Source organism: Branchiostoma lanceolatum, chromosome 5 (assembly GCF_035083965.1).
Source record: "Branchiostoma lanceolatum isolate klBraLanc5 chromosome 5, klBraLanc5.hap2, whole genome shotgun sequence".
Classification (NCBI taxonomy): domain Eukaryota; kingdom Metazoa; phylum Chordata; class Leptocardii; order Amphioxiformes; family Branchiostomatidae; genus Branchiostoma; species Branchiostoma lanceolatum.
In genome coordinates, this window is record NC_089726.1 from 2,512,160 (window position 1) to 2,528,304 (window position 16,145).

Consider the following 16,145-nt stretch of genomic DNA (forward strand, 5'->3'; position numbering starts at 1 on the left):
AGTAATTAATGCTTGGGCTAACGAAGCTGGTGCTGTGTGTGCTGTGCATCTCGCTCAGCCGAGGCTAGCCACTGTCTGAGCTGCTGCGCTTGCGCTCTTTGGTCATGGGGGAAGTGAGGATGGCACTGGGAAGAGCGAACAGTAAATGATTATTATTGATCATCATAACTTACACAAATATAACGCTGTTATACACTTGAATGTCAAATTGGATGACCGACTTGTCTTTGACGAGGGAACAAGTGGGGTACAAGTCATCGGAGTTAAAAAACATAATGGATGTCACAGGTAATCTCTTGCACTCTTTGGTCATGGGGGAGGGGCAGATGGGGCTGGGAGGGGAGAAACAATTATGATTCATTCATTGTTTTTACATACACAAGTATAACAATGTCAGGTACAAGGCAAAGGCTTAAAAAGCAGCACAAAAGACAGGTTCTCTTGGCTCTCTTGGTCATGTGGTAAGTGCAGAAGGGTCTTGGAGTGGGGAAATAAAGGATTAATAGTGATTGCTTTCTTCAATTAAGCCTCAAACATCTTCTCTTCGCCTCAGGTCAATCTTCATCATCCAAACAAGATAACCAAATAATTCGCTAACCCTCTGAAACATAACAGGTACAGTTTACAGAATTTGACAGGTGGATACAGTTTATCTTGCTGACAAGAGACAGAAAATGTAGGTTAATTACTCCTGAGAGAACCATGTAGCAAGATTTGTGTTGTTTCTAAAATCTAAACATAAACATGTCACTTTTTCCTTAAAATTCATTTGAAGGGAATTCTGGCAGCAGTCTGAAAAATGCAGAACAGGATCTGAAATACAGGCACAGAGAGCAGAAACAGCACTCATTCTCAACATCAAATAACACTTTATCACTCGGTATGACATTAGGAACATATAAATTAAATTATAGAGACAGAAGCATGCCCCGGCTTTCATTTTTCGAAAGACATGTTATAGTAACTTAACATACAAAAACAGTCATATAAAATATTGCCTTGTTATTAGAAAAGCTAATGTTGTATACTGCAGGTGCAACCTACGATTTAAGCCCCACCTGATTGTATGGAGCTCGAGATATTACAGATCAGGTCCTGACAAGTTCATGTACATAATGTTAGCCTTTGTTCCTTCGTTCGTTAGAATTCTATTTTTAAGATGTATTCTGTATTTCTATTTTGTAGTTTTTTAAATGATCATACAAAACTCAAAAGTCCCTCTAATATTGGTCGCAGCAATAAAGGTTCAATCCCTTTTCTCTGCAATACCAAATAGTTGCTGTCGTATCTGTACAACGACTTAAAGTTTCTAAATCTTCTAATTTAAAAGTGCACTTCCCTGTTGGTGTTTTCCCCCATAATTGCAGTGACCTGAACTGACTTGGGTGCAGGCCAGCCTGCTATGTTAGGCAAGGCTGCAGCTGAACAGCTGTCTATATAACACAGGGCAAACATGGCCGGGAACTTAATATACCCATCACTGTCAGCCTTAAGGGGAGATTACAAACATGGAACCAGATATGCAGAGGAAGAGCAATAAATGCTAAGCAAACTATCAAAAAAAATGTACTTCAGAGTATCCATACTAGCACATAGTTAGCAAGGATGCAGTCATGTTTGAAGTCCGGGTAAAAGTCCAAAGGCAACCCGACTTGTTTGGAGTTTTTGGTCAAAACATTCATTTAGCAAATATCCTATGCAACTTTATTATTTACCTTATTGGTAACACAGCAACTATTGCATTTGATTACATAGAAGGTTAGAAATGTAAGGTATATATAGATAGATGAATCCCCTCATGGTATGATTCAGTAATGAATCAATTGTAATCATCAGCCAAAAGTGAATAGGCCCATCACAGAATGCTTCAGACATATATCTCTTATCATATTCAAACATTTAGCTTAAAGTTTCAAGATTTTGTAAACAGCAAGAGGTACAACCTCCAGCAAGTCTTGCATTGCATGCTGGATTAAAACGTAAACTACATGCAGATAATTATCAGCCATCATAGTAATGAGGCTGCATTCACAGAATGCTTCAAGCATATATCTTATCAAAATCAAACATTAGCTAATTTGATTTGTAAATACACTGTAGCAAATGGTTTATCCTTTCAATTCAAACATACCCAGTTTGCCTGCAGCACTTCCAACCAAGTCTCTATCACTCCAGACTAATTAATACAACTACGCTGGCTATAAGTAGAAGAATTCAGGGGAGTTTAGCCACCATTATAAGCCTTAGGGTTTCAATCGCCTTTTGAGGGGGAAATGTTAACCTAAGTCCCATGGACTGATTCTCTTGAACTATTGCCCCTTTTGCCGAATTCTACAATAATTAATACTTCTGAATTTAGCCTGAGCTTACCTGTGATTTTGTGTTGCCATGCAGCACTCAGGTTTTCCAGTTATTCCATGCAGAACACACGGACTCACATGACCCAGTTAGAGCCAGCAGAGACAGGGGAAATATGGCAGTTATCATTCATAACTCTGGGCTGTCTTATCAGATGGCATTCCCACGTGACTGCTGTTGTACATCAGACCACACTGCCCTGGAGTCTACCTCTGACCGGTCATACAATTACAGTGAACCCAGCAGACTTGGACCTACTGTACATACACTTATAACCAGTGACTGTCCTGTATATATTGAATATTTAACCTCGACCTTGATTATACGTGTTAGTCTATAGTGAAGGTAGAGTTGATAATTGAAAAAATTATGTTGATAGAGTTATTAGGACTCAAATGAGTGTGTATCTCTGTTATATCGTATCTGACCCTTACCTCTTCCCTCATGACCTCAATGAAAAGCGGCCTGCTTATCATGAATAAACAAAGGTTCAAACAAACAAAGAAACAAAGGTTGAACTTCTTAGAGCTAATGCAGGATTGTTTGTTGTGCATAAAAACTTGAGCCTGAACTGAAGCACTTATTTTTTGTATCAAATTCTATCATTTTGTAAGATAAGGGCTTGAAATATCCCATATTAACTGAAATATTAACAACTTAAAGTCTTGCAATTTACCAAAATCAAAAAGCCAAAGAAGACAGGCTCTGCATTGTGCATTGCATACAGTGCTATTGTTACATGCTGCATTTAAGTCTATTGTGTTGTGACTGTGCTAAAAGTCAGATTTTCTACACGGCCAAACCCTGACGATATTTTGTTATGCAGATGAGAACACGTATTCCACATAAACACGTGGGGCCACACTTGACCCACTTTCTCCCCAAAATGAATCTTACCGTATTCAAACAATCTTTCTAAGACAGGACTTTTAAACATTTCAGACAATGGCCTTATATATATAAAGCCATTCAGCCACAGAAATCTAATTTCTTGGTTCTAAATGTACAAATTTTGTCTGCTTCATATTATTTTCTGATTGCAAAAAAAAAGACCAGTTCTTTAAACCGTTCAGGAAATGAATCAACCCCCAAAAAGCTACATGGGTGTATCATATTGTACAAAATATATGTGTGGCGTCAAATGGCCAAGTGGCAAGACTACCAGACGCCATACCGAGGGGTGATTTGTGATTAAATTGTACTTTTGGGTCACATCAAGGAGGTTAAAATATTTTAACCTCCTTGGTCACATGTTTGATTCCTGCATGGTCTTCCTGGCTGTACGTTTTGTCCATCAAATCAATTTGACCTTTTTTTCATGATCACAGGATGCCTTTTTCTTTCTTGTCATTGTTTATTTTGCCTGTCGAGTCAAAAGATCCAAGTACCAAGAAATCGCATTGATATGGCCTTTAACTCGTAAACTACGATGTAGATTGGATATCAAATATCCTGGACCCATAACCACCCGGGGAAATCCCATCCTCACCTTCAACCTCCCCAGTCCCAACTTGGTCTTCAATCACTTCACCTGTCAACAACTCACCTGTAAATAAACACATGGATGTTCTCTTTTTCCCCCTTCCCCTCTCTTTTCATGAGCCAGGTAAAATAAGAAATGAACCGTATTTTGATGCCTTTCACACCCAAAGGTTCTGCATGTAATGTCAATTCTACAGTCATGCACCAATTCAGGTCGTCAAAGGCTACCAAGGATTGTCATTTAACATACCATTCTGACTGTTTGTGATCTTATTGTGTTCTGCTAGATCTAGAATGGATATTGTTTGACTTTGGTAGTTCCTCCTCTGATTTAACATAATAAACACTCGAGTTACATAATAAACAGTGACGTTGTTCACACTTCAAAATCTCTTCACAATCACTGTGCTTCAGGCATTATAAAAGCTTTAGGCATTTTATAAAGCCCTGAGATTTGAGGGATTGTGCTAGCAAATTTGAATGAGAAGTATGGGGGAGGGCTAGAGTCAAAGAGTAAATTCAATTTCAAAACAAACAATGTAATATAAGCTGAGAAAAAGCTATTCTCTAAAGCCCGATGCCTATCAAATCTATTTTGTTCAATTATGTTATCATGATAATCATGGTGCTACTGTACATGGTACATTCCAAACTGCATTCCTAAAATGCAGCAAATGAACTTCCTGCACTGAGTGGGTGAGTGAGATGAATAAACACAATGCAGCTCTGTTTTAGTGCAGAAATGAGTCCTGAAAAAAACTTGTTGGGACAAAACAGGGAACTCATAAATCTTCATGACATTACTGTGGGACTCCCAGAAGGATTAGATAAACTATCCTAGCCTCAGGAAAAACAGAAATGCTAATGACCCCTTTTGAATTGATTCTGTCTAAACCAGTGTGTTATCCTGTCAGTGTGGCCTCAGACATCGTCTGAGTTACTCATTAACTTCCTGCAGGAACTTCCTGACATTTAATATTTTGTAACTCAAACAATAATATTGTAGACTGTACTACATACAAATTAAGACAAAAAAATTTCAATTACCACTGATTGTTCCAAAATCTGTGCTATGTTTACCTAAGTGTTCACAGCATGGCTTGATGCACAACAAGACATTAGTGCAATTATCAACTGACATTTAACACCTAAATGACAACGCACTCTCCTTGTATTTTGTGACAGACAAAATCATATATAATATCATACTTTTATCCAAAATCTGTGCAATGTTTACCTCGGCCTCACAATTAAGTAATTATTAACTGTCCTATCTAACACCTGAATAACAATGATGACTGTTAACATACTTACCTGATGTATTACAACTGACCATGATATTGTAGACAGAAACAGATCATCACCTCCAACGGCCACAGCTTTTTCCCTAAATCTTTACAACGTTCACCCCAGCATGACAGTACCTCCCTGAGTACACACAGTAATCAATTATCAACCGTCCTACTACCTAATAGTATTTAACACCTGAATGACAACAGAACCTACCTGTTCTCAGTGCTGATGTGTTCTGATCTGGGGAGGGTGTTTGTCTGACCAGCATTGTCAAACATCCTGGCCAGTTCTGTCACGCGCCCTTTAGCAGAGGTTTTACTCGTTGCCGTTTTAGGCCATGTGTCGGCGGTGTCCACGGCAGTCCTGTCCAGCCCTGCATAAGGCTGTGAGCCCAGGAGCTTCCCGTTGGAGAGCGTGCCATCTTTGTTTACAACCACCGAGGTCACTTTTCTCTCCCACAGGCCGTCCCTCGTGAACGTCCCGGGTTCCATACTAACGCTGTTCCCGTCGCGCTGCGGGGAAAGAGGCGGCGACTTCACTGCGAAACGGGGAAGCACAGATTCCAGTGGCGTCCTCAGTTCTCGACAAATACTCCCGCCGTTTTGTGCGGCGCCGGAATTATCCCGTCTAGTAGAAGCACGGATCACTTTTGGTGACACCGAGGCAGACCGGCCATTGTGGAGGGCTGTTGTTATCTTAGAGCTCCCGTTGAATGAGCGGCTGAGCGCACGGGGCTTTTCAGGAACTTTTGGCGGAGTTTTCTTCCTGGTCGGCTTGGGGGGAACGGCGGGGGGAGCCCTGTTGTGGTTGGACGACCTCTGCAGCAGTGCATCATGGGAACCAGGAAGAGACTTGCTGTGGGGTCGCTGGGGTCGCGCCACGCTGTCGTCGAGCCGACGGTACGACAGGAGCTGGGGCTTGGGGGGAACTGTAAACAAACAGAAAACACAAACAGCGGTTAAGAATGATCCTCGCCAAACAAGTTTGACCACCCTGTAAAGATACAGTAACAGGATCCATTGTTTGGGCGACACCAGTTAAATTTCTTGGTTCTTATATTATTAATATACTTCAGAAAAACAATGCTCAACTGGAATGTCAATATGAAGACACCTCCAGGTTAAGTTTGTGCCATACATGTTTTAGGAACTGTAAACAAACAGGAAACACAAACAGTGGTAAGATTAAGGGTCCTCGCCAAACCAGTCAGACTACCCTGTCAAAATAACAGGATCCATTGTTTGGGCAAGCCAATCTAATTCGTTGGTTCTCGGAGAAAGGAACAACAAGGCAGAACTGGAATGCCAACATGAAGACAGGTTAAAGTCTGCACCTTGGTACACACAGTTTCAGGGAGTGAATGAACACTCAGTCAGATTCAAGTTTTGTGACAGTGCTCTCTTTCCATGTTATCCTCTGAAACAGTTCAAGCTTGATTTTCCCTTTTTAAAATGTTTTCCGATTTAAAAGCAATAATGCCCTTTTGGAATATCAACAAGGAAACACCTGATAAAATTACTGTAGAACCTTAATACATGTAGGTATACATTGAGAGTTTCAAGGAGTAAAAATAGTCATATTGCATAAGTGCTCTCTAGTTTGTTTTCATGTTGTCCTCTTATGGAATTTTTAGTTTGGAAAGATATGGTATGGCCTTACAGGTAATCCCCCACCTCAGGACACAGACCCCTCCCCCCCCATTGTGTATCTGCAGCGGGGTGACACCACAGATTGTGTACACAGTCATGTGTGCCCACGCTACTTACCTGGCAAATATTTAGCAGCGACATACCAGCTGATTATCTATAACTCCTCCTCTGACAGTTTGGTAAGCTGTGACGACCCTTAAGTACTGGTATAGACTCACTGGTCTAAAGTATTTCAAACATTGGTGTTAGCAAGCCAAATTGGCTTTCAAAATCAAATCCAATAATCTGAAAAAATCATCTTAAAATAGTTTCTTTTCCATTTCTTGCTGTGGCAGTCAAACCAGTCATTAAAGCCTAATTATTTTAAGTTCGCAACATGTTTTTATTATTCTTCCTCTGAACAAAAGGTTGGGCCAATTTTATTAAGTTACAGCAGGTGGGCCACAACAAAAAACAGTTTAAAAGGGAACCTGGTAATTTCTACTGACTCTGTAAAACAAATTAGGCCTCCTAAGAGTGCTTAGGTAGGTAATGTAAAATGTGTACTATGCAATGTCATGTGTAGTCAGTAACAATGCAAAACTCATAGTAATTGTGGACATTGTACTCGTAATCTATACCTACATAAAGCTTAGTACTGTTCATACGTTTCAATCCGCTAAGTCACTGTGTACAACGTATGGGAAAAACATCTAAATCCAATACTTAACTTCTTACTGCCTTAACTTAAGGTTTTAAGGATTAAGGAAGCTTTGCACAGACAGAAAATATCAGATTCTGATGATTATACATCAATCAGTCAGCTATGTAAACAGTGCATCTGAAATTGGATGTCAAAAAAGAAGAAGATTACTAAATAAAAAGCAAAAAAGTAAAGCATTTGACAACAAAGAAAACTTTCAAAATACAATGTAGTTTGAATTGAATTGAATATTTTGAATAAACAGTAACTGATTACTGCAGTTATATATACTGACCTACCTTTTTCTATGCTCTGGACTCAAAGAAGTATTTACTCCCCAGTCTCCCATATGTATGTACATAGTACTGTATGATTAATTATTTAACAAGGTTCAAAATGTAAATTGGACTCCTTAATATTTTTTCGTCAGCTATAAGTCATCACATATAACTTTTTAAACTTGTGAAAAAGACAATTGAAAGAAAATTGCAACTGGAATTTCCTTATACATGGTGACAGGACTGATGTCGCATGCCAGTCTTGAACTAGATTCGAAGTTCAATTTGGTCAAAAAGTTACAGTTCCAGACAGAGCAAAAAAGGGGCCTAGACAAAAGCTAATCAGGAGTTGACTGTCACTGTCATACAATAATGATAATTCTACATGTATGTATATCAAGAGTTGCAGCAGCAATCCTTAGCCAGTGAAATTTGACCGCCAAGCAAATTCTAAGAGAACCCTTCCCTACTGCTGACCTTCTAAACTAATAACACAAAACACATTTCTTCAAACATACAGACCCTGGCTGAACTTGAACTTGACTTACCTCCCTTCAGCGGGCAGCCATGAATCTTAAGTTCCGAGTCTGAAATCTCGTGGGGCAATAAGAACGACAGTGCACTCTTCATGGTGGCGTGAGGAACCGAACCGTAACCGACAACTTAGAAACAAGACGGCAAGGATTTTCCTCGAAGTCGTACTTCCGTCACAGATAAGACGCGACCCAAGTAGGCGTGCATAATCTTCAAGTGGCTGTGATCTTAGATGATACTTTCCAGAGGGAAATGCCAACGTGTCTTCTCTTACGTTTGCTACGACGAAGCGCGAACGTCTAACCGACCAGTCTGTGCGACACACACAGCCATGTCTTACTGCACAAGAACTATCCTCTGCTTGTTGACACCAAACACAGTGCGTGCCTTGACCCCACTAGTACAACATCACACCACACACAACTACATGCAGGGAGCTGTCCCTGCATAACTCTGACTCTGACGTACAAGTCACCGCCCCGGGGGACTGATGTAGACCAGGAGTTACAAGTGGAGTACTTGGCAGTCCTTATATATGGCAGGACTTCTCTACAAGCCAAGAGTCCAGGGCAGGACAATCTCTACAAGCCAAGAGTTGGGCTACTGCAACTCTTATGTGCTGCTAAACTGTGCCTGAGGGCCACACCAACTTACTTCCTTGGTTCTCAGACAATTTGAATTAAAAATTTGGCAAGTCAACATCAAAAGATAGAGATGAGTGCAAAACTATGCATCTGACTACATGGCATTTGTAATGATTATTGTATACTTCACTTCCTAAAAGTCATATCAAAGTACAGACTTTCTGCTGAGTTTTTAGTTTATATCAAATATCAGATTTGTATGATATCATACAATTCAAAGTACAATCTAACAAAAGTTCAAGAATATCAAACAGAAAGATGAGAGCAAAACTATGCATCATTAATTCTGACTAGATGTTCATGACATTCGAAAAGTATTGTTACCATTTTTTAAGGTACAGACTTTCAGTGTTCATGTTGAAATTCTGGTTCAGTATTTCTGTTTTAGGCTACACCAAGTAATTTTTATGGATGACGTCCTTTGGAGACCCTAAATCTAATGCGAGAGCGCAAAAAAACAAACAAGAAGGGCCGAAAAAAACAAGATGCCTAGATTTGAAATATAATAGTCGACGACACATGTTAAGACACAAATTGAATGAGAGAACACAGTGTAACAACTAACAATTCTTTTATTCATCATGAAAAAGCAATAATTTGAATAAATCAGTTGAAGTTGTTGTCCTGTCCTGTTTCTTTCGATTTGCAGCACTGTCGTAACTCTTCGATCATGGTTACAGGAAGCGGAATTTCTTTTTTTTTTTCTGGGAAAAGACCAAAATCAATGCGCGCGCGGACGTCATCCATAAAAATTACTTGGTGTAGCCTAAACCCGAGAACCAGCGTCTTTGCTTGGTGTGGCCCCTGTGCAGCCTGTGGAAATGTGTTGAGTATGATAAAGGGATGCCTTACCCTTGTGAAAGACTGGAATTTGGCAGCAAGAGAACAACAAACAGGAGAGGAATGTGTTAGTTTGTTTAGCCCACACAATAAAACTACCAGGCACTTTTCAATCACTCTCAAGCTGTCTCCACCCTTCATGCTGTCATGGTTTGAAAATGTGATAAATGAGGATACACTAAGTCTTGTAGATGAGTGTGTTTGTTATAATTAGTCAGTCAGTTAGTTGGTTGGTCTGTGAAAAAACGTAACTTAAAAATAGATTTTGATATTCTTCAGTAAAAGAAAGTGATTGAATTCTAGATTAATTTTGTTCCTCAATAGATAAAATGCGTTCAGGTTACCACTAGAAGAACTAAGAAGTTAGACAATGTGGGCTAATTCTGTGTACTCTCTACACAAGACCAACTGTTATCTGATTTCTGCATGCAATAAATTTTCTTTACAGTCTACTTGATGTCCGTCCAGAACATGCTGTTAAAATTGTTTCTGGTAAATGGCCATGGTGTTAGTCCCCACCCTGACTTTGACTGAAGGAAATTATGATAAACTTGACAGGGTTTTAGGGTTTTAATTTACTTTATGTCAGTCCAGACTGTCTGCTGTTTTTCAACCTTTCCTTGACACGACTGTGTAAATTGCTAACACCACGCAAGTGTGACTGTACAGTCCCTACCCTGACTTTGTTTGAAGAAAGGCATCATCATGATTAACTTGTTTTTTAAAAAAGATTGCCAGGGTTTCATAGTACAATCTGTTGTAAAATTTATGCTGTACTAGATGCACTTTTCCTCAATGCCGTGTGATTGTACAGTCCCTACCCTGACTTTGACTGAAGGAAGGCATGGCTAACGTGTTTGCCAGCTGTAGTCACAGGACAGAGGTCATGTTTGCAGGTCTCGGACTCTTGGCTCATCAACCGGTCATCAACAAAGTCTTTAACTTTAAGGAGTTGGGAAGGGACAGACCAGATGGCATAGCAGGTTGGAGGGAGGACTTTTTTTGAGATTCACAATAAAAAACAGAGAAGGGTTGAAGCAGGTCAAATATTGGGCAAGGAAAGTTGAAGGATAATTTGTCTAGAAACTTGTAAACTCAGCCTTTAGAAAGGTCACAGGTACTTCACCACATTTTCTACAAGTAATGCTATTCTTTCTAGTCTACCATTGCCAGTTAATTACTTAGAAAAGTCTTTCCACGGGGTATAACGTACGTCACGGGATGGCCAGACACATTCGGTGGTCGCAGAGATCTATCAGCCGCAACGCGCAGACACATTCGACGCGCCGCGGAAAAATCAGCCGTCCGCGCGGACCTATCAGCCGCAACGCACAGACAAATTCGACGCCGCGCGGACCTATCAGCCGCTCGCGCGGAAAATTCAGCCGTGGGACAGCGCCATCAGGTGTCTCACTACTGCCTTCAGAGAGCGCTGGAAAGGCCGCGCCAAGGTAGGTCCTCCACAATTTCCTTCTCTAGTGTCATATAGAGACATCGACTGGTAATCTAACTAGGCCTATCAGGTGCCAGACTATCTTAGGGTCATCTGGAGCCAGAAATAATCGGCAGGTCTTCAAATTAAGTCGAGATATAGGGAGAACAATTCTAAATCGGTGACACGCCACATCAAAGTTATCAAGGTAAACAGTGGCCAATGCCGTATTTTGGGTCATTAGAAGCAAAGACATCGGCGGTTTTGACGTCTTTTAGTGTGATTGGGTGCCCAGAACAACGTAACATACTCTGGAATTGATATAATATGCCCACAGAGCGAAAATATGTGGTAGAAGTGATACCGCTATATAACGCCCCCCTCCCCCATCCTCCAGTACGAACCACCACGTGTAGACATATCTTATAGCAGGATTAAAGCCATAAGAAGCGATATTGTTGTGTGACCACAAATGTAAAACCACCTGTTCCACCCTACAAGTCTAGCCTCCAGGAGGGAGATGTAGAACCACCTGACAAGCCATGCCTTGGGGAGGGACGGGATACCTGGTCTTCAAGTAACAGCACCAGTGGATCCCGTTCAAACACCAGCACCAGTGGATCCAGTGAGGGTTTAGTGTCTTTGGAAGAGTCCAACGAGTCCGATGACCTACCTGGTGTGGCTGTGCCAGCTGAAGAAATAGAAAAGGATGTCTCCTCCCCCACACGCAGGACAACAGTACAGTCTGTGTACACACATGGCAAGTGCTAAGCGAACAGTGGTTCACTAGCTGAACAAAAGCGTCGCTGCCATGGGGCTGATATATCAGTAACCTCCGGCTGAGAGCTTGTGTAATACAGGCTAGGGGCTGATAAAGGACCAGCAATTTAGTGTGGGTTGTGCAATAAAGACTTTATTCATGCTAGAGACTTTCAGGATCACTTAGTTGAATCATCCAATGAGTGCCCAGTTTGTCAGAAAGAGTTTAAGTGAAGAAGCACGTGATAGTGCACTCAGATTGGGATTTTTGTGACAAATGTGGAAAGTCCTTTAAGTCATAATATAAGAAGTCCTGAAACATTATCACAGAACCCATGACAATCCCAGAGTAAAGACGTTTGTCAGTGTTACAAGTGTGAACTCAGGTTTCATAAAAAGGAAGAACTTGTGTGTAATCATGCCCGAATTCTGGTTCATATGATTACATTTGTTGTTTCACAAGAAGGTATAACTCATGTATAATGCACCTGTACAGTGCCATATTTTCATCTGTAGTGTTGTGACAATGACGGCGCCGAGACTCTGTATTTGACTGGTTTTGACTTTGTTCTTCTTTTTTCAAGAGTCAATATTTATAAACGATCAGAATACTTTAATTTGTAATCTATAGCAATAAATTAAGCTACAGTGCAATATGATTACAACATAGTCATTTGCCAAGTGATGTATAACAAGATCAAGAACATGGTATTGCAATTCAGCAAATATATAGTTTGTAAACAACAAGAATGAATTTAGTTATATATACCTATATTTTGTGTGTCATTTTTAGATTAACATTTCAGGAGATACAGATGGTCAGTACAATGATGCAACGCTGAGATGGTCCATTACTTAAATCTGTAAATATAACAACCTGACAAAGTGTAGTCTTCATCTAAAATCATGTGCTATTTCAAACATACTGTATAGTACCAAAATTGATGAATAATCTACTCAATACATATCTCTATTAATATAGATTTCTACGGCAAATATGGAGTTATTTGAATATTCCAGTTGTACATTGTATGATTTCCGTTGCTTAGTGCCTTTCGTAAAAAGTGTCCTTGACGCTAGCTTGAGTAGGAGTTGATCAGAAGAGTTGTGTTTCTTTCTGCCTGGGACTTGCTGCAGTGCTGTCATCAATGCCAATGTTATCTTCTGTTACCCATCCACCTTCAACTTCGCAATCTGTGTTTGCTTTCCAGGTGCCCGTTGATTTGTTTCCACACCTTTTCCGCGGATATAGTGTCAACCTAAGTCGACGAGTCATTTCTGAAAAATGTCAGGGTTGATTACTTGCAGTGACACATTATACCTGGGTAATAGTTACACTTGCAATATAATTAACAATCTTGCGAGAAACGTATGAAATGTTCGTTGAATCATCTAAATGAGGATAATCCCTTAAAGTGACAGAAGGTATTCCCCGCATATGGCCAAAATCAATCGAGGCGACAAAGACACTATTGCCTGTTAATGCTTACTATACTACTGCATGTATAAGATATGGGCCGTAACGTTACTAGAAAATGGGGAGGGGGGCGTTATATAGCGGTATCACTTCTACCACATGTTTTCGCTCTGTGGGCATATTATATCAATTCCAGAGTATGTTACGTTGTTCTGGACACCCAATCACACTAAAAGACGTCAAAACCGCCGATGTCTTTGCTTCTAATGACCCAAAATACGGCATTGGCCACTGTTTACCTTGATAACTTCGATGTGGCATGTCACCGATTTAGAACTGTTCTCCCTATATCTCGACTTAATTTGAAGACCTGCCGATTATTTCTGGCTCCAGATGACCCTTAGATAGTCTGGCACCTGATAGGCCTAGTTAGATTACCAGTCGATGTCTCTATATGACACTAGAGAAGGAAATTGTGGAGGACCTACCTTGGCGCGGCCTTTCCAGCGCTCTCTGAAGGCAGTAGTGAGACACCTGATGGCGCTGTCCCACGGCTGAATTTTCCGCGCGAGCGGCTGATAGGTCCGCGCGGCGTCGAATTTGTCTGTGCGTTGCGGCTGATAGGTCCGCGCGGACGGCTGATTTTTCCGCGGCGCGTCGAATGTGTCTGCGCGTTGCGGCTGATAGATCTCTGCGACCACCGAATGTGTCTGGCCATCCCGTGACGTACGTTATACCCCGTGCTTTCTAAAACCAGCTTTAAAGTTCCATTCCAACAATGGCTAAAAACTGTAGCAAATTATTGAGGAGGTGGTGCATGAACTTTCTGATCCATTCTGGTATTAAGCTCCAAAACTGACATCTCCACACTATGGGTATATCTTTTTTTACAACTTCGAACTTTAGAAAACTTTATTTCACAATCAAATTTGGATCATGATAATTGCAATTTTACAAGTCCTTAAACCGTATAAATCTTTGGCTTTACAATTCTAGAACTACATTACGACGTATCTACACAGCTGTGATCCATACCTTTTGGTTTCTCCCCCATGTTTCGCACCATGTTGTAGAATCCTCGACTGCCCTTCAGATCAGCCTCCAGTAGCCAAGGCTCGGAACGGGAGCGGCGATTCTTCACTTTCTGTTTGGCGGACGGGGTGTAGCTGTCGCAGTCGTCAGATATCTCATCCTCACTGCTGCTTGTACACGGAGAACTGCACTGGTCCTCTTCTGAGTCTAACAACAGGGAAAGTACAACATCGTTAGATACACGTACACGTACATGTACATGTATCTCATCCTCACTGCTACTGGTACAGGGGGAACTGCACTGGTCGTCTTCTGAATCTAACAACAGGGAAAATAGATTACATCGTTAGATACATGACTTTTTTTTTTGGTACACTTATCTCATCCTCACTGCTACTGGAACAGGGGGAACTGCACTCCTCTTCTGAGTCTGAGATGAAGAAAAAAACATGTCATTCGAACCTAAGACTTTTATTTTTGGATGAGCTTTTATTTGGCCATCTAGATCTACTACTACATATGTCATGCCATGTGTACGTTCAATTTTTATTTTTGTATACTCACAAATAATTGTTTTGTATGAAAATGAAATCATGAACCCTTGTCATAAATTATACCATGGACTGGAAGTTGTAATGTGTTTATGTGGCAAATATCCAAGACTTAATCATGTGCCTGTGTTGTGCTGGACAGGTGTCTTAACAATATCAAATCGAAAGATGAGTCATGTACATGTATTCATCAATATCATTACAATCATCTCTTAGAACCTTCCAGAAATGTTTTGGCAGGTTTTACGAGGAAATGATCTGACCACAAATCAGCTGACAGAAATTCTAGAGTTGAAATCAAAACTGTTGCATTGGCAATTATTCTTTTAACATTCTGACCAACTTCCATATCATTTACTGTAAATGTAGACATGTTCGCGGTGGTTTTATTTGCACAGTTTTTTGCGGCGACTGTTTCACCGCAAACTTACATGTAAAGCCATGCAAACATTTTTCTCCAAAACTGTAACAGTATGTGACTATAGCACTGCCGCGAACTAATACTAGTAACACCACCGCAAACACTCCAGTTTCGCCTTGGCAAGAAATAAAAATGACGTGAACTTAAATGCATTTACAGTTATTAAGTTTCTAAAGAATTATGGCAAACTTATCAGAACTCTTAGACCTAGATTTTGCAGCACAAGACTCCAGGCTGACGGTTACGGTGACCTTTTGAAGGTCATGAGGTCATGTTTGCCATTTAGGGTACATCCAACGTTAAATCAGAATTATCATAAAATCAGTATGATACCTTGTACCTTCTTTGATAGGTGAACACTGTCTGAAGAAAGCGATTACAATGTCTGCTCATTTCTTAACTTCAAACATTCTGTGGCAAAGATGTAATTACCCTTTGAAATGTAGGAATTCCCCATTGACGTTGGTTATTCTTATGCAAATGAACAGGTAGTGCAGGTCTGTGCTTTATTATCTATCTAGCCTGACTTGCATTTAGTGTGCACAAACACCTGTTGATCCACCGCCCAGCAAAAAGTGCAAGTCAAAGTATTTTCCTTGGTAAAGATAATCACTGATTTCTGCATGTTGTAACATTATTTTGTTATATTTATTGTATGATTATGATATTGTATGATATATGATATCGCCAAAGGTTGAACTTAAAAGGTGGTTAGACATCCATTCCAAGTAATAATATATGCAAGGTAACAGTTACTCAAGCAACTGGAAAGA

At 40.4% G+C, this 16,145-nt stretch overlaps 1 protein-coding gene and 1 long non-coding RNA gene across 2 annotated transcripts in view; both read right to left on the minus strand.

Annotated features, from left to right (window-relative positions):
- The window catches only part of LOC136434714 (uncharacterized), a 36,272-nt gene that overhangs the window by 144 nt on the left and 19,983 nt on the right, over positions 1-16,145 (minus strand). The window contains exons 3-5 of the mRNA XM_066427732.1: positions 14,777-14,830; positions 14,404-14,718; positions 5,347-6,061 (exon numbers count right to left, since the gene is read on the minus strand). Of these exons, the coding sequence (XP_066283829.1) occupies positions 5,347-6,061; positions 14,404-14,718; positions 14,777-14,830 (1,084 nt within the window). The remainder of the gene's footprint in view (positions 1-5,346; positions 6,062-14,403; positions 14,719-14,776; positions 14,831-16,145) is intronic.
- LOC136434388 (uncharacterized) lies at positions 12,089-14,114 on the minus strand. Its single transcript, XR_010755738.1, has 2 exons — positions 13,857-14,114; positions 12,089-13,229 (listed from the first exon to the last, which is right to left on the minus strand). It is a non-coding gene; the product is annotated as an uncharacterized lncRNA (long non-coding RNA).